The sequence below is a fragment of the Rutidosis leptorrhynchoides genome, chromosome 1 (assembly GCF_046630445.1).
Source record: "Rutidosis leptorrhynchoides isolate AG116_Rl617_1_P2 chromosome 1, CSIRO_AGI_Rlap_v1, whole genome shotgun sequence".
NCBI lineage: Eukaryota > Viridiplantae > Streptophyta > Magnoliopsida > Asterales > Asteraceae > Rutidosis > Rutidosis leptorrhynchoides.
The window spans coordinates 551564450-551589420 of record NC_092333.1 but is presented as its reverse complement, the minus strand read 5'-3'; the positions used below and the strand labels follow the sequence as shown (position 1 = coordinate 551589420).

General features: G+C 32.9%; 2 protein-coding genes across 3 annotated transcripts; both read right to left on the bottom strand.

The window, feature by feature from the left end:
* Positions 1–15: 15 nt before the first annotated feature.
* On the bottom strand, positions 16–5831 carry LOC139879561 (nuclear transport factor 2-like). 2 transcript variants are annotated; one of them, XM_071865430.1, is made up of 11 exons: positions 5690–5831; positions 5508–5584; positions 4700–4837; positions 3165–3432; positions 2835–3064; positions 1973–2150; positions 1716–1837; positions 1582–1641; positions 1374–1440; positions 491–850; positions 16–367 (listed from the first exon to the last, which is right to left on the bottom strand). In XM_071865430.1, the coding sequence occupies exons 2-10, from the start codon at positions 5562–5564 to the stop codon at positions 564–566; spliced, it is 1407 nt and encodes a 468-aa protein (XP_071721531.1). In that variant the 5' UTR covers positions 5565–5584; positions 5690–5831; the 3' UTR covers positions 16–367; positions 491–563. The 2 variants fall into 2 exon arrangements, with proteins under 2 accessions (XP_071721531.1, XP_071721532.1); XM_071865431.1 differs by having other exon boundaries at positions 495–850.
* A 4407-nt stretch (positions 5832–10238) lies between these two features.
* On the bottom strand, positions 10239–11203 carry LOC139843555 (uncharacterized). The gene is made up of 3 exons (XM_071833666.1): positions 11021–11203; positions 10690–10912; positions 10239–10522 (listed from the first exon to the last, which is right to left on the bottom strand). Exons 1-3 carry the CDS (start codon positions 11201–11203, stop codon positions 10239–10241), a joined length of 690 nt encoding a protein of 229 aa, XP_071689767.1.
* Between the last annotated feature and the right edge of the window lie 13768 nt (positions 11204–24971).

Here is a 24971-nt window from a genome sequence, read left to right as displayed (position 1 = left end):
AAAAGAACTTGAGGGATGGCCATGGCCAAATCAGATATTTGCCAACTTCTGAGTTGAAACAAAAAAACTATCCAATAGCACATTAAAACATACTCTTCCAAATAGGGTACAACTGGTACAAATCCATAATTTTTTCATCATCATTAACTAACAAACACTCAACGTCTGCACATAACATATTATCATGATCGACTTTTCACAAATCCCTCATAAAAACCAATGACAATTGTTGGTAAAAATTACTCGACCGAATACCAATCTCCAAAAGAGAACAAGATAAATCGCGACTACATCTAATACTAAAATACCATAAAAATAATCAAAAAATAAATGAAAAACCTCCATCTAACCGTCTCTCCATTATCACCTACAGGGAGAATTAAAAAAACAAATGGTTAAAAAAATCCTAAAATAAGTCAGCAAATAAACAGCCTAATAATGTTACTCACCTACCGGAACTTTAAATAAACAGCCTAATAATGTTACTCACCTACCGGAACTTTAACATGTGAATTCGAGAACCAGCTATTCATAATCCACTAAATCCCATCTTGCCGTTGTACTCACTGTGGTGTATTTCTTGCAGCTCTATTAACATCAACCCCTCGGTTCACACGCACACCATTGTTATCTCTTTGATATCCCTCATCGCCACCACCACCACGGTTTGCAGCTGCTCCTCCACGGCTGCTGCTGCTACCTCGGTAACCATAATCATTCCTGTTACCGCCAATATCACTGCTTCGATTGTAACCCCTGCCACCGCCGTAACCACCACGACCTCCTCTCATGCTGTCGTTCCTCATCAATCCAGGTCCTCTTCCACCTACAAATCGTCCCCGGCTTCCTCCTGTATATTTTAGTTGCAAGTCATTAAGATACGAGATTCAAATACAAAACATTAATCAGTTTAATTAACTCGTTGAGAAATAGGTGATAATGAGTATTATTTCACTTGCATAAGAAGATTAACAATTAACAATTCATATCACGATCTAGAAAGTTTCACTTTAGTTAAGCAATTATTCCAGTTTTGAAACAAAAACAAACAATGTTATCAGAACCACTGATTTATACTAGTAGTAGATAAGTACGCACTTAATCTCGAAATTTATACTGAAGAAGAGAAGTTCAATACAATACCCTTAAATATGGGATACTAAAGGAGGGTCTTTAAGAGACCAAAAGAAATACTCCACATTAAAAAAATACAGTAAGACTTAATTTTGCTTTCGAATATTAGTTGGTAAAATTAAAACTAAGATCCTTTTCTAACAGAGTTATTTTTTACTATAACTTTTGTTAAGACAAATAAAAGTCAATAACTGATTTTAAAAAAAATGAACCACTCTATATAAATATATAATACATGCCTCTGGAGTATGTAGATCGTTTTTCTTCAACAACAACGTTGCGATCACCGATTGTAACTGGCGAAGCCTGGATATCATAAATACACGTTCTATGAAATAAACTAAATATATTTGCATAACAATTACACAAGAAAGAAATACATACGGTACATACATTTATTTATAATCGGCAAAGTAAAAGAGAACATCGCATTACCAACTAACATACCTTAATAGCGTTTTGAACGGCTTCAGGCACCTCGAATTCGACAAAACCAAAACAAAAACCCTGTTGCTGCTATAAGTGAGTTTCGGGGAGTCAAAAAAATTGAAATTGAACTGAAAGAATAAGTTATAACATACTTTATTGTTTCGAACTTGAATTCCATTAGGCTTAATAGGTCCAAACTTCTTGAACTCCTCCTGCAACACTGCAGGTGTTGCACTCATTGGGAGACCCTTGATATAAATGGAGTAACCTTCAGCTGTACAGACAGAAATACGATATTATACACGATTTACACATGAATACTAAACAGACTTTAAATCCATATCTAATGTAAACATCTAATTTTAGAAAGAACTAGCAACATCCAATTTCAATGACTAACGAAACATACATTCTTCTTCTTGGATGCCATTTTCAACAGCATCCACATTGGCAGCTGCTGTTTCAGCAACTATAGTAGTAGCCTTAACAGCATTAATCAGTTGTTGTTCCTGTTTCCTTGGTTGAGGTTTCCTTGCTGCAGGTGCCCCAGATGAAAAAGGCACACCATTCTGCTTCAGATCCATTACCTTAAGCAACAACACAACATATCATTAACAACAGCAAATAGCCTTTGCTTATGTGATCTGTTTCAAGTAATGCATAAAACTCATCAACCAAATTAGATCAAACCAGAGGACTTTACTGAACAGCCCTCTAGTTTACTCAAGTACATTGTAAACGTATACTTATCATTCTCCATATTCCCACAGAACAATCAGCGTGTTATGTGCTACAACTAGGGCTGTAAATGAGCCGAGCTACTCGAGCTCGAATCGTTAGAAGCTCGATTCGAGCCAAGCCTAAACGAGCTCGAGCCCGAGCTTGAACACATTTCAAAGATCGTTGCTCGAGCTCAAGCTTTCAATATCGAGCTCGAACATGTTCGCGAGCCTAAACGAAATTTTTCATTTAAATACAATAAATTTATATTTATATTTTTATAATATAAGTAAATTATATTATATTATACACGATAAAAGTATATAAAAAATAATACTAATCTATTATTGTTATAGTATATATTAACAACAAAATTTATAATCATAAACTTAACAAGCCTAAACGAGCCGACCTCGAGCTTTTAAAAATTGTAACGAGCCGAGCTCGAGCTCTTTAAAATTTAAACGAGCCGAATTCGAGCTCGGCTTGGATCATTTACAGCCTTAGCTACGACAATATATCCATAGGAAAGTGCTCTAAGGTGTGCTTACAATATATGCATAAGACTTCTTTGGCAAATCCTCAATTTTAGTGTTCGTCTCAACAGCCACCTGTGATGAATCCTGAACGTCATCAACCACCTCAGGAACCGGGTCCACATCTTCTACAGTGGTCACTTCTCCATTCTCCACAGGAACAACTTTTTCTATTTGAGATTCCTCTGTGGATACAACAGCTTGCTCGGGAATATAATTCCTCTCCACTGGAGCAATTTCAGGTTCTACAAATAAATCAATTTGTAGAAATATATAAGAACTTCTACAGTTTCCAAGTTAGTATCAAACATCAATCATAGCTAAAAACGTATTTTTTTTCGTCACCTTGCTCAGAAGTTACAGGAGCCACCACATTCTCAGTGGGAACATGGTCTCCTATGTAACGAAAGATGTCATTTAACACAAAGTAACCCCTGTCTTGAGGTGCAAGGAAGAAAGATTGAGTAAAATTCTGTGCAAAATTGTCGTGACCAGTCCAATACCCGGTCACTAGAACATTGACTCCACCGTTCAACGAGTCTAGTGCATCAACAGATATGATCTCAGCTTTGGAATTCACATAGTTAAGAGACAATATCTTAGCATTGATTGCCTGCACGCAAGAACCAACATTATGACAAACATAAAATAATTCCAAATCACTTTCATAGATATATAATCAGTAGTCGTTTATACTAATCCCGCATATATTTTACTAAGTTCGTACCTAGGTAACTACATTGATGAAATTCTAACCAAGTATGAAGCTGAAAAGAAAATAAAAGAAACAAGCAAACAAAGAACATAAAATCCGTTCTTTAAAGGTCTATAGTTTGAAGCAGATTGTAAACAGTTTAATGACAGCTTTCAAATTTAATAAGAAGAAAAGTTATTGGGTATACATTACCCACATCAAAAAGAAACTCATGAAGCAATAAACAAACCAATATATATATATATATATATATATATATATATATATATATATATATATATATATATATATATATATATATATATATATATATATATTGGTAGGATCAAGAGGGAAGTAACCATTGGGGGAAGCGGGGGGAAGCAAAAACTTTTTTTTTTCGTTTTTTGAAAAAACTTTGTTCACGAACATTATAGATGAGATGAAAATATGAACATTTAGTAGAGACACTTTGTGATAAATGTTTTTATATTGGCGGGAAAACGCTCGAAGAAGTAATATATAACAATTATCGTGTTTTTCGAGCGTATTTTGAGGTTTTAGCTATTGGGGTTTAGATATTAGGGTTTATAGGGTTTAGATATTAGGGTTTAGAAATTTAGGGTTTAGGGTTTAGATTTAGGATTTAGATGAGTTTTTAACACGAACGGTTTAGAGTTTAGGGTTTAGGGTTTAGGGTTTGGTGTTTTGGATTTATGGAATAAACCCAAAACACCAAACCCTAAACCCTAAACCCTAAACCCTAAACCCTAAACCCTAAACTCTAAACTCTAAATCGGGCTAAATTTTACTTCACAAAACATGAAGAAAAAAAAACGTTCATATTCTTCACGAACAATATTATCTTGAATGTTATTTTTGTCGATCGTTTTCCCGCCTAAATAATAACATTCATCACGAAGTGTCTTTTCTAAATGTTCATATTTTCGTGTGATCTTGATGCCGGAAAACAAAATTTTCAAAAAAAACGGAAAAAAAAAAAAAAATTTTGCTTCCCCCCGCTTCCCCCCGATTGGTTACTTCCCCATTGATCCTACCCCTATATATATATATATATATATATATATATATATATATATATATATATATATATATATATATATATATATATATATATAAGTCTCTCACGTTGTTATTGATTAAAAAACTAGGAAAGCAAGCATACCTCCATGGAAGTGGTTATGCTCATAGAACCATCCTCTTCGGGACGACCAAGTTTACTGGTGTCCTGATAAAATCGGTGAACCAACCCAGGGGACTTGTGCAGTATATGATAATACTGCTGAACAAATGCATCCCCAACCTGTTTATTCACAATACATACATTATACATTAAAATGTTAATCAGAATGGATAAACTAAAGATAATGCTTACAATCAGGTAATCAAGGCCGTCTCAACAATTTAAAGGCCCTAGACGAAAATATTAATTGGCCCACATATACGTTAAATTTTTTTACTACGCATAAAAAAATAATACTACAATTTATCTATTTACTTACATTGTATTTAACTATTAAAAACAAGGTATTTTAACTTTAATTGACAATTTTTTATTTGATTTAATTCAATATATTGAGGATAATATTTACATATTCAAAATTTTGGGCCCTAGTCGGTTGCCTGCCTATGCCTATGCTCGAGGACACCTCTGCAGGTAATGGTACATTATAAAGCAAATAAATCTTCAAAAATCAGATTCCTGTTTCTCAGTAGTTTAGTACAAAAGTTCTGGCAACACCTCGAACCGCATTAAAAATAATTAAGGCTCACAATTTCTTTATAATTATTAATAATTAATATTAATACATGTTCAACAACAAATTATTCCTTCAGCGTTACTGAAGTTCATGATTAAAATTGTAAAATCGAGACATCCTACTCAAAAACAGTTAAGATAATACTACATATATAAACTAATTTGAAAGTGCAAATTTAAAACAAGCAAATAATATACAGAAGTCGATACATACAACTTGAGCGGATACAGGTGCCGGTGCCGGTGCCGCTGGTACTGCCTGATCCGCCATTATAGATCGATATCAAAACCCTAACCAGACGAAAATAAAACGCTAGCATTAAAACAAAGCAATACATCTGTATCTATTATATTCTATGTAAGTATATGTTCACAAAAAAATTAATTAATACGTACCGGAATCACGGATCGAGGTGTGTATTAAGTGAGAGAGAATTTAAATATGTATGATCCTGTTTCTTAATCTCTCTCTACTTCTTTTGATTTAGGGTTTGTTGGTGAATAGAATGAGTAGTCTGTGTCAAAAGAATTTCAGGTTTTTAGGGGTTTATATAGTAAGGATTGTCGACTAATAACAAAACACTTTTTTTTTAAGTAAATCAGTTTGTTAGATCTTTGATTATAAATAGAATTAATTACAAGAATAGTCACTGTGATTTGTAAAATTTTATAAGTTTAGTCACTATGGTTATTTTTTTGCAAGTTTAGTCACTAGGATTTCAAACATTTACATGTTTAGTCACTCAAGCTGACTGACTTTAATTTAGTCCGTTTAAACATATCATGTGCAACTCACATGAGGGGTAAAATCGTCATTTAATCTTCTTCCTTACCTGCTTCATACTTTCTTCACCTACTTCTCTAGCAAAACCCTAATTTTTTTCATCATTCTTCAACTTAAAACTCAAAATAATATAATAATATAATATAATAATAATAATAATATAAATCAAATCAAATCAAATCAAAAATTCATTTATCATAAATTTAAAATCACATTCTTATCATAATATAACCCTCTACCACCGTCAAATTTGTCCCTCTGCACCACCGTTAGCTTTCTGGCGAGATCCGTACCAGGCTTTCCGGTACCACCACAGCCCTCTACAACCGTCTAATTAGTTCTCTCCGCCACCGCTTCTAGCCTTTATTAATTAACTAGTGTATTTTCTTGTTTAGATCTGAAATTACCGCCTGCACCATAACTGAAATTACGACACCAGATCTGGCCAGAGATGACCACCCACGTCGCCGTCAAGATCTATCCCATGATTCAGGCGAATTTGCTGCTATTATTTTTTGTAAATTTCTTATTTGATTTGTGAGGCACAACTAGTACATCTTTGCATCAGAAATCGTTGCAGACCTTTGTTAGCTTTCATGAGTTTTGTTGTGAAGTTTTTTGTTGTGAAGAATTCTTACTAGAAGTTACAGAGGTAACTTTGATTTTCAATTTAAGAATATAAGTAAACTAAAGAGTACATACTTTGTGGATTTTGTTGTGACTTTTGTGGATTTAAGTTACAGGTGATGAAATTAGAAGTTACTGAGGAAAAAAGATGGATGGAGAAATAAATGTTTGAATTGATCTTCTGATTTATTAGGTGAAAAAAAGGATGGAGCAGTAAATGACGATTTTACCCCTCATGTGAGCTGCACATGATCTGTTTAAACGAACAAAATTAACGTCAGTCAGTTTGAGTGATTAAACTTGTAATTTTTTGAAACCCTAGTGACTAAACTTGCAAGAAAAAAAATCATAGTGACTAAATTTGCAAAATTTGACAAACCACAGTGATCATTCGTGTAATTAAGTCTTATAAATATAAAATTACAAAATGCAAGTTGTAATTCACTCATTTGATTTATGATTATCGGAAAATCTCTATATTTTTCCTTTATTATAAACTCATAAATTAAATTAATAGTATGTGTGTAACAAGTGGCTTAAAATCTTGGTATAGTAATACGTTAATATTAATACATATTGTATGTGTTATACATTAAGTACTCAATTTAATATCTTTTGTTTGTAACTTATGATATAGAAGCTACATGCAAAATGTAAATATTATAAAAGATATTACAAATATTGTAATGAACTGTAGAATGTGAAACATGTGTGTCCAACTAATATGTTTATAAATGTTTTTTTTTAGAAAAGCAACACTTTATTAAACAACTCGAACAATTACATTTGGCATGAGAGGATGACGTACAAAGGAATTGAGATCAATCCTAACTACACGAAAATACTATGGCATTATCAAAACATTTGCTAGAAATAAACATTTGGATTTATGAGCCATTGTGACCAAATAGGTTTAGTCCCTGATCCGCGATTGAAAATCCATTCAAAGGATTTAACTTGAATTTCGTTTATGATCGTTGTAGCGAAGCACTTTGTCTTTTTGAAGACAACATGGTTTCAGTTACGCCAGATTGCATGTGCGGTTGTCCACTCTATTGCTTTCCAGGTGTTCGAAGTATCATTCGGATTCGATCCAAGTCATTTTCCTTGTAGCATGGACTGAAGGTTAAGATCTCTTGGCATTGTTTCATTGCACCATTGAAAGATACACCTCCAAATTTGTTCCGATATCTCACACTTAAAAAGAGCATGTTCTAGTGATTCGATTACATTTCCACAAACCGGACATAGGAGTGAATCCAAGTCAATACCCCGTTTATCCAGTTCACAAAGTGTCGGTAATCGGGATTGCCTTGCGCGCCAAACAAATATTTCAATCTTTTTTGGAACGAGCTTGTTCAATAACGTGGTTCCCGAATTGTTTTCGCTTGATAGGATTTTGCTATTGATGAGTTTTGTGAGCTCAGATGAGCAAAATTGGTCATTTGGGCTTAGTTTCCACTTCCAACCATCATCGATATCATCCCAAAAAGTGATTATCTGAAGGAGGTTGTCTAGTTCGTTGAGTTCAGTTGTCGTTCACCCAGTTGGAGTTCTAATCCAGCACCACCTGAAGGATCCGTTAGGATCCATATTCGCATTAATATTACGTCGATCACTAATCAAGCAATGCGGATTGCATTCGAGCCTGTACAGCCTGGGGAATTGGTCTGCAAGACGAACGTTTGAGATCCAAATATCATCCCATAGTCGCGTGTGTGTTCCATTGTTGACAGACCTCACAAACGAATCAGTGAGGTTGATGCCCAAGTTGTTGATTGTCAATCCTGCTTCTCGAATGCCATCCCAAGTTGAACCCCTGTTCCAAAAATTAGATAAATCGTGAGTTCCCAACCCCCCTTCCCACCCATATATGCTTTTGATAATTTTTACCCAATATGCGTTGGGTTCGGTTTTCACTCGCCACCACCATTTGCCTAATAGTGAAAGATTTTTTGCTTTGCGAGTACCCACATTTAACCCACCCATTTCATAAGGTAAAAGAAGTTTTTCCCATTTAACCCATGCGATTTTGGAATTATCACCCGTCCTGCCCCAAAAGAATTTTCTTCTCATACCTTCAAGCGAATTAATGACATTGGATGGTGCACGGAATAGGGAGAAAGCGTACAACGGTAGGCTACTAAGAACCAATTTTATCAAAGTGAGACGACCCCCGAAAGACATCATTTTCGATTTCCAATCGGCTAGTTTGTGTTGCATTTTTTCTATCACACTCGACCACTCGCTAGTCTTTTTCATTTTCCTTCCAATTGGTAGCCCGAGATAGGTGAATGGTAGTGTACCCACTTGGGATCCTATATGGTTTGCAAATTCTACCACCCGATTCATGTGAACCCCAATACCGTAAAGAAAGCTCTTTGAGAAATTTACTTTCAAACCGGAGAAAATTTCGAAGCATTTTAGGATCTTGAAGAGGTTCCCCGCATTCCGTTTGCTCCATTCTCCAAAGAGTATTGTATCGTCGGCGTATTGAAGATGCGACAAAACTATCTTATCTGACCCCACTTCTAACCCTTTGAACAACTTGGTGGTAATTCCTTGTTTCATTAGTGCATTGAGACCTTCTACCTCAATTATGAATAAGTACGGGGATATCGGGTCTCCTTGACATACCCCCCGTTGAAGCATGAATTCTTTGGTGGGTGAACCATTAACAAAAATAGAGATTGAGGCGGACCGAAGACACAAATTTATCCATGAACACCATTTATCTCCAAACCCCATTAGCTCTATTATTTTGATTAGGTAGTCCTAATTGAGGCTATCAAAAGCCTTTTCGAAATCGGCTTTAAAAACAAGTCCTTTCCTTTTTTGTTGCTTGAGTTCCCAAATTGCCTCGTTAGCCACAAGAATGCCATCAAGGATATAGCGACCTTTTAGAAAGGTACTTTGTTCGATTCCAATTAACTTGTGCACAACTCTTTGCATTCTATTTGTGAGGATTTTCGAGATCACCTTGTAGTAACTTCCTATTAGGCTTATTGGTCTATAATCCCCCAAATTTATCGGATCACGTTTATTAGGAATCAAGGTAAAAAAGGAGGCATTGCATCCATGCGAGATGTTACCGTTAGCCCAAAACCAATCGATTGCACGCTTTAAATCTTCCTTTATTAACCAATTTTTTTTTTTTTTGTAAAACGCCATATTAAAACCATCCGGGCCCGGTGCTTTTGAGGAGTCACAGTTTTTGATTGCGATCCAAATTTCTTCTTCAGTGAACGGTTCCGGTTCCTCAAGAGAGGTTCTATCATTATCGCTGATTCGATTAAGGGTTAAGTTGGATAGACATTCATAATCTGCCCTAGTGTCACCCGTAAGCTCAAACTTCTTCCTGTAATAATCAAGAATTGTAGATTTGATTATATCCGGATTTTCGTTCCAAGATCCATTCACATTTAAGCCTCTGATGTTAGTTCTGTTGTTACGCCTGCGGATTGACGAGTGAAAGAAGGAAGTATTAGCATCCCCTTCGGAAACCCACTTGAGTCGTGCTTTTTGTCTCAACATCTATGATTTATCGCATTCCTTTTGCAGCCATTTAGCCCGAGCATCAACCCAGCTTAATCTTTCTTCTTCAGTGATTGGACCTAAATCTGCCTTGCTTTCCATTGCCGTGACTATATTTTTCCATTCCTCAATTTCTCCATCGATGTTACCATATTTATGCCTACTCCATAACCGCAGCCCTTCTTTAACACTTTTTAATTTGTCTCTAAATATACAGTCAGGCCTATTCGATGTGCTATCTTTACTCCATGCCTCAGTTATTATCGCTTCTACCTCAATAGATTCTAGCCAAACATTGAAGATCTTGAAGGGTTTTGGGCCGAAGTCATTATTTTTGTCCCGGAGTATTATCGGCCAGTGGTCCGATGTGAATCTGTTTAAGCATATGGTGGAAACATCACCCCAACTATTCAAAAGAATTCTTCCGACACGAGGAAACGGTCAAGCTTACTAAGCTTTGCACCATCGTCACTTACTCTTGTGAAACGTTTAGCTATCAACGGAACTTCAATCAAGTTGTAGTTGTTTATGAAACTATTGAACATATTGGCTCGCCTAATAACAAATTCACAATTCTGTCTTTCATCTTCCTCTCTCACTTCGTTAAAATCACCCCCAATGACCCATTCTGCGTCTTTGTAAGAGAACAGTCCTTCGAGGCTTTCCCAAAATTTCTTTTTGACATCATCATTGTGAGGGCCATATACGTTGACAATTATTGATTCTTTTGTTTTTCCTCTCCATTTACCTTTAATAGCTAGGAAGAATTATTTTTCGATTGCCTCGTTCACTTCGAACACAAGAGGATCCCAGATTAATAGCATACCACCAGCCTTGCCAACTTTCGGTTTTTGGATGTATTGGAATTCAGAGGAGCCCCATATCGATTCAACCCAACTATCGTCAACTAAGTTTCGTTTAGTTTCTTGTAATGCCACAATGTTCAAAGCTTCATCAATTCTCATTTTTCGAAACCAATCAACTTTATTTAATCTGGGTTTCCTTTTCCCGAATCCACGAATGTTTAATGACATGATCTTCATTAAATAATAAGAGGGAGCGAGTGAGTGACAACTATGTGTTCATTGGGAAATTTCTTCCCAACGTAACCCTAATCTTTCACCAAAATATTTGAGTCCTACACTGGCCGATGATTCGTGGGAGGTATTCTTCGATTGCATTAGATGTTTAGTTGGTTTAAGTGGGCGTCTGGGTTGGTTTGAGGTGGATGGGTTCAGTGGAGGTAACTGGTTAGCAGTGGCATTGGGGTGGTTTGGCATGGTGTTTTGATTGGAGAGGGGTTTACTCTGCTGTTGTGTGGAAGTGGATTTTTTGTTTTTCGGAGGGTGTCTTGCTAATATTTTAAGTTGGAGGAATCGGGATGATGTTTTCCAACTACCAATGGTGTTCCAAACCTCTACTCGTGATTTATTTTTTGGTATAGAGCACGTTTTAGATCCTGACAGTTTTGGATTGGAGGTGGAGGTAGGGAATGTTTTCGTGTGAATGGATGAAGGTTTGGAAGGTTGGGGAATGGGGTTGGAATGGGTTTTGGGATTTCGATGTTTGTTAGGATTTTGGTTAGTGCAAATTTCGGGACTCGATTGGACATCAACAATTACTTTGGAGTTGATTATTCTTGGCTCTGAAGGGATAGATTTAGGTTGCAGGTTATGGTCAAGTTTGGTTGCTGTAGAATCAACTAACAATTCTTCTTGTAAATTGATTGTGCGAATTGGACTGAGATGGGAGGTTGATGGGTTAGTAGCTTTTAGTGTGGATTTAGGTATTGGGCTTGGCACAGAATTGGGCTTGGGGTCAATTGTGTTTTCCATATTGGGAAGAATTGGGCTTGAGCGTGTTATAGGGGAAGAAGATTTTTGTTTGTTTGGAAGATGTATTGGGATGGTGTTTTTAGGTGATGGATTCATAGGTTTTGGGCTTAGTGGGCTTGGGATATGGGTAGTGGGCGAAATTGGGCTATTAGGTGTGATGGTTTTTGGTTTAGGTCTTTTGGTATGCAACAGGGTAGCATTGGTTTTCGAAAAGGGATACGAAGAATTATTACCTGGAGAAATGGAATTGGTGGGCCCTATAGGATTTTTAACTTGATTTGGCGACTCTTCATGAACCCTATTACAGTTTCCTAGGTTAACATCTCCCTCGTGTGTTGTACCCTCATTATTATGGCTGCTAAAGTGTTCATTAGTCCCCATGCACTTTGATGATCTGTCTTCCGCCATTTTCCTGTTTGATCTCACCGGAATATTCGTTTCCGGTACCGATTCGTCGTCGGAGCTCATATCTAATTGTGAGTTGCTCTCTGTCTGCCACTCATCATTGCACTCATCCCCATCAAAATCCAATTGACAAATATCTCTTACCAATTCTGAGACATGGACATAAAAGATACCATTTTCTGTTTTCACATTGACAACTTCATGGATAGTTAAGTTTCCCCGAACATTTACCAGGACTTTACCAGAGATCAGGTTTTGATTTTGATTTTTTAGTGAACAATTTTCGAATTTCAATATTCTACCATACCAAGAAGCTATCTTATCAAAGTTCTGTTCATTCCAATGAGGTGGTGGTACGCCAACAATACTCAACCATGTCAACCTACCAAGGTTTGGTCGGTTTGGGTTCCATCTGGATATGTTTGGAATCCATCTTCTAATACCATGTGCTTCTTCATCAAGGATATTTTGCACCGTTGTATCATTCTCAAATGTGAGCATAATAGTGAGTCTACCAAGATATCTGATCACGAAGTTTGAAAGATGCTCTTCTAAACAAAGGTCATGAATGTGTTCCAGGGTGTCAACATTGGTCGTTTCCCCAACTAGGGTTTTTGAGTCAAATGGGTTGGTTGTGTTTACATCAACCAACTGTACAACTCTCTCTTTGGGTATGTTGGTGTTTGTTTTCGGTGGGATTGTAACATTTGGGGGATTTAGGTTGTGATGTTGGTGATGGTTTCGAGGTGTTTGAGGTGGTTTAGGTTGTCGGTATGGGGTTTGGCGTGAGTTGAAGTGGTTGGTTGTATTATTAGGTGGTGGTGGTTGTTGTTGTTATTGTGGTTGCCTTCTGTGAGGGTGTGGTGGTTGTGGTTGCTGCCGGAAGGGCGTGTAAGGAGGTTTGGTATGGTTGTGATGGTTTAGGTGAATGTGGTTGTGTGTAGGGTTTGACGTTTTAGGGTAGGGGTTACCATGAGTGTGGAGGTTGCCGTGAGTGTGATGATAGTGTTGTGGATGGTTAGAAGTTTTGTTAAGGGGTGGAAACTCATAATGGTTGAAGGGGTGCTGTGGTGGTGGTTGCCGACTGGCATGATGTTGAACTCTTGCGCTATTTTCATCATTTGCCTTTTCACCTTCCTTACTGATAATGCTAAAAGCGAACATATATTTCATAGCATTATCCCTCGAGAAAGACAAGCTTTTAGTTGCAATTGTTCTATTTACAAGTGATATTCGTTTAAATAATAAAAGGTGAAGACAAAAGACAGATTCGATGATTTGAAGGCGCAAATGACCAAAAAGCTAAAAAGTACAAGGTACAATCAAAGTGGTTCAAATTATTGATGAGAAACATCTAGAAATTACAAGAGTACGAGCCGCAAAACGTAAAGTACAAGATATTAAATTGTACGCAAGGACGTTCGAAAATTCGGAACCGGGACCAGAGTCAACTCTCAACGCGCGACGCAACGGACTAAAAATTACAAGTCAACTATGCACATGAATATAATATAATATATAATTAATTCTTAAAATTATATATATATTATATTATATATTAAAACCGTCGACAAACAAGAAAACAAAAGCATTTGGGCTGGATCCAGCTGGCCATGCGATCGCATGGCCTGGAAGAACAAAACCCATGCAATCGCATGGCCCCAAAAGTTAGGTCAGGTCCTATAAATTTCGCATGTTTTGGCCGAATTTTACACACATAATTCAATCTCTCACTCTCTACGATATATATATATATATATATATATATATATATATATATATATATATATATATATGTATATATATATATATATATATATATATATATATATATATATATATATATCTGTATATATATATATATATATATATATATGTATATATATATATATCTGTATATATATATATATGTATATATATATATATGTATATATATATATATATCTGTATATATATATATATGTATATATATATATATATATATGTGTATATATATATATATATATGTATATATATATATGTGTATATATATATATATATATGTATATATATATGTGTATATATGTATATATATATATATATATATATATATGTATATATATATATGTATATATATATATGTATATATATATATATATATAATTTATAATTTTAATTTTAATTTAAGATTAATAATAATAAGGTTATGTTAGCGAATATTGTAAGTGTGTAAGTCGAAATTCTGTCCGTGTAACGCTACGCTATTATTAATCATTGTAAGTTATGTTTAACCTTTTTAAATTAATGTCTCGTAGCTAAGTTATTATTATGCTTATTTAAATCGAAGTAATCGTGATGTTGGGCTAAATATTAAAGACGGGGTAATTGGGCTTTGTACCATAATTAGGGTTTGGACAAAAGAATGACACTTGTGGAAATTAGACTATGGGCTATTAATGGACTTTATATTTGTTTAATTGAATGATAGTTCATTAATTTAATATAAAGATTTACAATTGGACGTAATTATAAATAACCACATACACTCAATCGGACACGATGGGCGGGATATTTATAAGTACTAATAATCGTTCATTTGACCGGACACGGGAATGGATTAATAGTCAATGGACTCATTAAAACAGGGGTGGATTACATGCAAGGATACTTGGTGTAATTGATAATAAAGTATTAAAACCTTATTACAGTTTAAGTCCCCAATTAGTTGGAATATTTGACTTCGGATATAAGGATAATTTGACGAGGACACTCGCACTTTATATTTATGACTGATGGACTGTTATGGACAAAAACCAAATGGACATATCGAATAATCCAGGACAAAGGACAATTAACCCATGGTAATAAACTAAAATCAACACGTCAAACATCATGATTACGGAAGTTTAAATAAGCATAATTCCTTTATTTTATATCTCATCGTACTTTTATTTACTGTCATTTTATTTATCGCACTTTTTAATTAATGTACTTTTTAATTATCGCAATTTTATTTATCGTCATTTTATTTATCGCACTTTAATTTATCGCACTTTAATTATTGTCATTTACTTTACGCTTTAAATTAAGTTATATTTATTTTTAATATTTTACATTGCGACTAAAGTTTTAAAATCGACAAACCGGTCATTAAACGGTAAAACCCCCTTTTATAATATTAATACTACTTATATATATATATATATATATATATATATATATATATATATATATATATATATATATATATATATTTATATATATATAAATATAGTTTTAAAAATATAGTGTTAAACTTGGCTAGCTCCCTGTGGAACGAACTAGACTTACTAAAAACTACACTACTGTACGATTAGGTACACTACCTATAGTGTTGTAGCAAGGTTTAGGTATATCCACTCTATAAATAAATAAATAACTTGTGTAAAATTGTATCGTATTTAATAGTATTTCGTAGTAAAAATTAATAGTATTTTGTACCCATTCGCTTTAACATCAAGTATTTTTGGCGCCGCTGCCGGGGAATTCATCAACGCCGAAAGCGAAACGCTATTAAAAAAAAAATTAGTTTTTAAGCTATTTTTGTAAAAATATAATTTTATATAAGTTTTAAAATACAAAAATATAAAAGAAAAATATATTTCTATTTAAATTAAAAAGTTTATATTTTTGTTTTTCTTTTGTTAAAAATTAAAACTAATAAGTATTTTTTTAAAATATAAGTTTTTATTTATTTTATATACATACTTTATATAATATTAAAACTAATTCGTTTGGCCATGTAAATTTCGTTTAGCTTACCATGTCTTTTGAAAAATCTCCACAGATCTGGAACATCCCATGAAGTAGGATAATTATAGAACAGGAAGGATGTAACTTGCTGTCTTCTCGTCTTTGAATCCAATCAGTAGTAGCCATCATTGTAGCCGTCATGCACCGCCACCGTGCTCCTCCTGTTGCCGTCGTTTTCCGCTCTCCCTCACTCCTCTCTCTCTCTCATCTCTACCTTTAGACCACAAATTGAATGATTTATTATTTCATTTTTTAACCTTTTTAAAAGTTGTTGTCATTAACCATATATCTCACACATGTACGGTCCACCGTTCACCTAATATGTTTATAAACACATCTTCACTATGGAAAGATGGATGTAGTTTCAAAGTAGTACGACAATTAAAATGGTATCACATACATTTAGTATAAAGGGTGTATATTATTATTAAGAGCATGTGCGTTATACGACGACTCTCAATCAAACATGGGATATAATAAATAAAAAAAATTAAGTCCTGAAAGAATACTTCCAATGCTTCTCATGACAATATCATCAACAAAATCATTTAGGGGTTCACTTGAAAGTAGAAAACTTTAAATTCAATTGTAAAAATCCAAAATATGGGATACATCTAATATATGCTAGTTTAGCTAGTGATGGCAAGACCGTTAAAAAAAACCTAGTGATGGCAATATATGTGGGTCAACTAGAGGGGTAATATGTCATAACTAGGGTAAAGACCCGTGGATTCACGGGATTTTTAAGAATTTTTTTAATGATACGTTATATAAGCAACGTGCAGATAAACTAACAAAATTCATCAAGTAATATTAGATAGAAAACAACATTGTTTAAAGAAATACTTGCTAGAACGACAATTAAAAAGAGAAATCCAAAAGCATAGTGTTTAAGTTACAAAACATTAACAAACAACTTGAAAAGGATGTTAATAATTCATTACTTCTAAAAATCATCAAATCCTCTTTGTAGTAGGAAGCTCATTACTTGTGAAGATCACCGATTTGAAACTTCTACAAAATTTTCAGAAACATACAAATGTGTGCATGTGGGAGGCTTCTTTTTTGATATTCCATTGTGTAAACAACTGCAATGAAAATGTACAAATTAATTAAAATTGACAATTTAAAAAGTTAAGACAAATAGCAAATAGATATTAAATATTTAAATATTTAAATGTATATAAGTATGAAAAGAAGTATTATTAGTACTTGTTTCAAGCTCACCCAATACATGTTTTTCTTTTAAGTCTTTTATGAGGCTATTTAGCTTCACTTTAAAAAGCCTAAATAAGATCTCTTTTTGTCCTTGCTTCCTATAATCTTATTTTTTAAGAAAAAGGGTATTGTAGGCCAATTTGAATTGACGATGACAGTTATGAACAATTGTGGGTGTCCAAAAGTTTTACTAAAGATTTAATCTTGGATGGAAGACTACGTGCATCTTGGAAAGATTTAGCAGGAGTAATCCTCAAAGTAAAAAATTCTTTAAAATCCATAACTTGAGGCAACTGTTGATCACTAAATAGTTTTGTACCAAAGAAAGCATCCTCGATTGGACAATTTGTTGCAACTGTGAAAACAAACAATCATCAAAAGTTGATATTTAGTAACATCAATTGTATGTGCATATAACTAAAAACAGTTTATTCATTAAATTTATGTATAGTATACCTTTCAAGTAATTTATTTTTTCAAAATCAATTAACACAACAAAATCTTCATCTTGTAACTTAGTTTTGTAAAGAAGTAAAGTTATCAGTACACATATAATCTCTATAAAAATTGTATAAAGGTACTTGAATTCATCTGTGAAATACTTGCTTTTCATGAACTTCAGCAGCAGTCGTTCTAAGTAACTTAGTAACTTCTCTTTCAAACATTACAAATGATGCATTACCAGAACCATCCCGAACTCGAGCTTGAATTTTGAAACTGGTAAAAAACAAATGTGTATATTTAATTTCTAATTTAATTATTGTGCTCACAATTAATTATATTCTGTATCATTTACCTTGGAAATACTGATGATGCGTAACATTCACACTTAGGACAATACAATTTACCATCGTTTTCAAAAAAATTTCCCACACTATCCTCTTTGTTTTCTAGAACAATATGTTCAGACTTCTTAATCACTTTCTTCTTACACTTTCTACAGGCAATATACGACCAACCACACATCCGCTCCACACATGTTATGGTAGCAAGCACAACACAAGTAATAGGCTACAAAATTTTACATTTTTAAACATTATTACTAAACTTATATAGTAAAAACTAACAATGTATATAGATTTTATTTGCCATTGATACCTTTGTTGCATCAATGATTTCACTAATAGTCATTTTTGGCATTGTAAGAAACTCATCACGAAAAGACTTAATTGTGACGAACCGGAAATTTCTGACCAAATTTAAACTTAATCTTTATATGATTTCGATACGATAAGTAAAGTATGTAAAGTGGAGTCTAGAAAATTTTGGAACGATGTTCATATATTCAATTGACCTTCGACTGCTCTCGACGATTCACGAACAATTAATTGTAAATAGATATGTGTGTATGTATATATAAATAATAATTCGAAATATAATTTGAAGTATTATATGTTGTTATTATTAAAAATTAATAAAATAAAAATAGAATATTATAATAATTATTATTTAAAATATATATCTATATATAAATAATGTATATTAAAAATAAATATTAATTGATGATGGCTAATTGGTTTGATGTTTCGATTGATATTAAGCAAGTTAAATTCAAACTTATGTAATTTTAAAATAAACGGTGATACGAAAATGAGTTCTATAAATTTTAGGCTTATTAAAAATGTATTTAGGAACTATTTGTTAAGTTTTAACACTTTTTATATTTTATCCAGAAATGAGAGAGACATTTGATGTAATTTTTATTTAATAAATTAATGACCAAATTTATACCATAATGACCAAAATAATTAAAGGTATTTAATTTAAAAATATGAAATTTTTCTGAAGACTTTTATTTGCCACTAATTACCAATGGAGTACGAAATCTAATCTGTGATAAACTGTCGGCAGAGTGACAGTAATATGCCCGTGAATTATGAAAGTAAGCCACTATTTTTCTTTTGTCCATTCATTGATTTATATCTATTATTAACATATGCATATGCATACATTTACATACACACATACACTAACATATGATCAATCTCTCTTCACCACCTAAGTTTCACAGCCACCATGATCGACCACCATAACCATTGTAAACTCATTTAAACCCATCACCTTCAAACTAATTTTTTTGCTGCGGTATCGACTTCTATGTTTCAATCAACCATCAAACCCACATCACCGGAGTCACCATACACCCCCATTAACGGTCACCACTCGGTTAACCATCTTTCACCACCACAACACCTCCACCCGCCACCAATCATCCACCACCTAGCCACCTATAACCACCACCTTCATCATTCGAGCCACCATCACTTTCACACCACCATGTACCTATCGAAACCCACTTCTGTTTGTGTTTCTGTTTCCACAAAGACCAACTAGTAAACCCACCACAAAACACCACAACTAACCACCAGCAACCATTAACCATCCGCCACCCTTCTCCTCCTATTTGAAGAACCCAACCAAACTGTCACCTCATCATTATCATCTTCGTTTATATTATTTTTCCTACTCATGTCACTGTGAATGTGCAACTGTTTGTGCGTCCGAATAAAGAACAATCACTCCAAACAGTGTTCGAAGAATCAAGGTGTGCAAATTCATTCATTCAGTTGCAACTATAATATCTGAATTTGTTCTTCAATCAGTTCTTCATCATGCGAGTATCCTTTTCATCGCTAACTGCTATTGCTCGATGAACATTAGAATCGAATCAATTGATTTGTCCGCAAAAGACTTGAAATCGATCACAACTACTTGTATTTGCAGCAACTAACAACAACTCAAAACAATCATCACTAACCCAACATCCACCATGAACCTTCCTTTCTCTCTATCTCATCTAGTTCTCTCTTCTGTGATGTAACCTGTTGCCAAACACCCTCACTTCATTCATCATACTACAGTTACACCTTGTTTCTGTTTAGACATTAAGACCACCCAAAACACCATTAAAATAAGCTTTGTTACTGCTGTTATTGTTCAATCACATAGAGCCATTACCTGGTACGTTTGAAGCTGCCATATTAGTGCTGCACGTTGTGGTTTCTGTTACCGAAGACTTAAAGCAATCCAAACATCATTGTTACAACTTTCTATTTGAAACCCAAACCCTCACCATCCTCATCGATCACCGCCACCACAAGTCTCCATCTCTGTTACTGTTCCATTTCGATTTATACTTCGATCAACACCCCAGAACAGCTACTACCTTCGTTTTGTTTATTTGAATAACTCTCGAACCACAACCAACCGGTGCGGCTATCCAATCGGTCTGTTTCTGTTATTTAACGATGATGATAAATATAATTGAAAGTGATACTCGTGATCATACTTAATTATTCACACAAAGTAATGTTATTTAAATTGCCGTGAGCTGTTTTTATTATGATTATGTTAATGGAAGATGTGGTATTGATGACAAGAGGATGATGATTGCGTAATTTTTCCTGCTTCTGTCGGTTAAAAAGGAGAGGAAGAAAAAGATCGAAATCCCTTTTTTGTTGTGGGCCGAGATTTTATTTTCATTTGGGCCGTGGTGATTAAAGATACCTAGGATAGTATTGGGCTTAGTGGATTTAATAGGCTTTTAGAATTGGGCCACTTGAATCGAGATATATATTATAGTTGGTAATGCAAGTTAATACAGTAAAACATTAGTGGTTCATTGGTTCAGGGTGTTTGTGTTTAACCGAGAGGTCGCGGGTTCGAGCCCAAGCATTGGCGTTTATTTTTTTTACCGTGTTACTATAAGGTAGCATTATTATTCTTATTCTTATTCTTATTATTATTATTATTATTATTATTATTATTATTATTATTATTATTATTATTATTATTATTATTATTATTATTATTATTATTATTATTATTATTATTATTATTATTATTATTATTACTACTATTACTATTATTATTATTATTATTATTATTATTATTATTATTATTATTATTATTATTATTATTATTATTATTATTATTATTATTATTATTATTATTATCATATCATTATTAGGAATGTAAGTATTATTATTATCATTATTATTAACTAAAATTGTCATTTTATTAAGATTAAAATTATTAGTAAAATTATTACTTTTATCATTATTATCATAATTAGTATTATTATTACTCAGTATTAGTATTAGGTATTATTATCAATATTATTATAAAAATAAAATAACTTATTATTATTATTATTAATATTATCATTATCAAGATTTTTATATATTATTATCATTATTTTTACTATCACTACTATTATTTATTATTATTATTATTAGTATTATTATTATTATTATAAAAATATTACAACTTTCTATTATAAATATTATTTTACCAAATAAAGTAGTAGTTATATAAAAACATATCTTAATATAATCATATATATATATATATATATATATATATATATATATATATATATATATATATATATATATATAGTGGTAGGATCAATAGGAAAGTAACCATTCGGGGGGAAGCAAAAACTTTTTTTTTTCGTTTTTTGAAAAAACTTTGTTCACGAACATTATAGATGAGATGAAAATATGAACATTTAGTATAGACACTTTGCGATAAATGTTTTTATTTTGGCGGGAAAACGCTCGAAGAAGTAATATATAACAATTATCGTGTTTTTCGAGCGTATTTTGAAGTTTTAGCTATTGGGGTTTAGATATTAGGGTTTAGATATTAGGGTTTATAGGGTTTATATTAGGGTTTAGAAATTTAGGGTTTAGGGTTTAGATTTAGGGTTTAGATTTAGGATTTATATTGAGTTTTTAACACAAACGGTTTAGAGTTTAGGGTTTGGTGTTTTGGGTTTATGGAATAAACCCAAAACACCAAACCCTAAACCCTAAACCCTAAACCCTAAACTCTAAACTCTAAATCGGGCTAAATTTTACTTCACAAAACATGAAGAAAAAAAACATTCATATTCTTCACAAACAATATTATCTTGAATGTTATTTTTGTCGATCGTTTTTCCGCCTAAATAATAACATTCATCATGAAGTGTCTTTTCTAAATGTTCATATTTTCGTGTTATCTTGATGCCGGAAAAAAAAATTCAAAAAAAAAACGAAAAAAACTTTTTTTGCTTACCCCCGCTTCCCCCCGATTAGTTACTTTCCCATTGATCCTGCCCCTATATATATATATATATATATATATATATATATATATATATATATATATATATATATATATATATATATATATATATATATATATATATATATATATATATATATATATATATATATATAAAGATATTAATCTTAATACATTATATAATATAAATAAACTCAGTTGATTAAATGTGATATATGTTAATATATATACATGATATAGGTTCGTGAATCCGAGGCCAACCCTGCATTGTGCAGTTCCGTCGTATGCATATTTTTACTACAAATTATCGTATCGTGAGTTTCATTTGCTCCCTTTTTAAATGCTTTTGCAATATATATTTTTGGGACTGAGAATACATGCGCTGCTTTTATAAATGTTTGACGAAATAGACACAAGTACTTAAAACTACATTCTATGGCTGGATTATTAAACCGAATATGCCCCTTTTTAATCTGGTAATCTAAGAATTAGGGAACAGACACCCTAATTGTCGCAAATCCTAAAGATAGATCTATTGGGCCGAACAAGCCCCATCCAAAGTACCGGATGCTTTAGTACTTCGAATTTATCATGTCCGAAGGTTGTCCCGGAATGATGGGGATATTCTATATGCATCTAGTTAAGGTCGGTTACCAGGTGTTCACCATATGAATGATTTTTATCTCTATGCAGTTTGCGAAATGCCTGATATGAGAATGATGTTTATGAAAAATGAAATCTTGTGGTCTATTAAAATTATGGAAATGATTATTTATGATAAACTAATGAATTCACCAACCTCTTGGTTGACACTTGAAAGCATGTTTATTCTCAGGTATGAAAGAAATCTTCCGCTGTGCATTTGCTCATTTTAGAGATAATACTTGGAGTCATTCATGACATATTTCAAAAGACGTTGCATTCGAGTCATTGAGTTTATCAAGAATATTATTAAGTCATTGATAGTTTGATATGTTATGAAATGGTATGCATGCCTGTCAACTTTCGATGTAATGAAAGTTTGTCTTTTAAAAACGAATGCAATGTTTGTAAAATGTATCATATAGAGGTCAAATACCTCGCAATGTAACCAAATGTTGTAGTGACCCGAACTTTTCCATGTTTATATATATTAATTGAGATTGATATTTACATGATTAAATGTTTCCAACATGTTAAGCAATCAAACTTGTTAAGACTTGATTAATTGAAATATGTTTCATATAGACAATTGACCACCCAAGTTGACCGGCGATTCACGAACGTTAAAACTTGTAAAAATGACATGACGATATATATATATGGATATACATATGGTTAACATGAGATTATGATAAGTAAGTATCTCCATAAGTATATTAATAGTGAGTTATATACATATAAACAAGACTACTAACTTAAGGATTTCGAAACGAGACATATATGTAACGATTATCGTTGTAACCACATTTAAATGTATATATATATCATATTAAGATATATTAATATATCATAATATCATGATAATATAATAATTTAACATCTCATTAGATATAATAAACAATGGGTTAACAACATTAATTGAGATCGTTAACTTAAAGGTTTCAAAACAACACTTACATGTAACGACTAACGATGACTTAACGACTCAGTTAAAATGTATATACATGTAGTGTATTTAGATGTATTAAAATACTTTTGGAAGACTTCAAGACATATATCAAAACACTCATACTTAATGAAAATGGTTACAGTTACTTTTCCATTCTTTTCTTTCATCAAGAATTCTAGTCGTATTCTTACCCGTATTATACACAGCTTCAAAACGTACTTACTATGAGTATATACCAATAGTAACTAGCATGGGATTCCACTCTTGATTATGTCATGTATAACTAATCAATTTTAACTTCTACCATGAGCTAGTCAACTAACTAGAACTCCTTTTAACCCCACTCACCACTCACCAATTACCACTCATCATTCACTCCATTTCACTTCCAATTCTCTTTCTAATTCTCTCTCAACACATACACACACACTATTATGAACATATTTTTCCAGTAGTTAATCATCATCTTCATCAAAAATCACTTCAAGAATCAAGCTATAATCATCATAGGAAGAACACTTCAAGAACACTTTAAAAATCCCTTCAAGTTTACTAATTTACTTCCAAGCTTTCTAATCCATTCCAAGTAATCATCTAAGATCAAGAAACCTTTGTTATATACAGTAGGTTATCTTTCTTATTCAAGGTAATATTCATATTCAAACTTTGATTCAATTTCTATAACTATAAACTATCTTAATTCGAGTAAAAATCTTACTTGAACTTGTTTTTGTGTCATGATCCTACTTCAAGAACTTTCAAGCCATCCAAGATCCTTTGAAGCTAGATCATTTCTTGTCACTTCCAGTAGGTTTACCTACTAAACTTGAGGTAGTAATG

Excerpts from the sequence above, each read along its gene's own strand:
- LOC139879561 (XM_071865430.1), bottom strand. The coding sequence starts at position 5,564 with ATGGCGGATCAGGCAGTACCAGCGGCACCGGCACCGGCACCTGTATCC. Across the intron at positions 3,433-4,699 it reads GCATAACCACTTCCATGGAG|GCAATCAATGCTAAGATATT; the intron begins GTATGCTTGCTT and ends TCTTGCGTGCAG. Across the intron at positions 1,642-1,715 it reads TTCAAGTTCGAAACAATAAA|GGTTTTTGTTTTGGTTTTGT; the intron begins GTATGTTATAAC and ends TAGCAGCAACAG.
- LOC139843555 (XM_071833666.1), bottom strand. The coding sequence starts at position 11,203 with ATGAGAATTGATGAAGCTTTGAACATTGTGGCATTACAAGAAACTAAA. Across the intron at positions 10,913-11,020 it reads TTGTGTTCGAAGTGAACGAG|AAATTTTGGGAAAGCCTCGA; the intron begins GCAATCGAAAAA and ends GATGTCAAAAAG. Across the intron at positions 10,523-10,689 it reads TGACGATGGTGCAAAGCTTA|AATCTATTGAGGTAGAAGCG; the intron begins GTAAGCTTGACC and ends ATGTTTGGCTAG.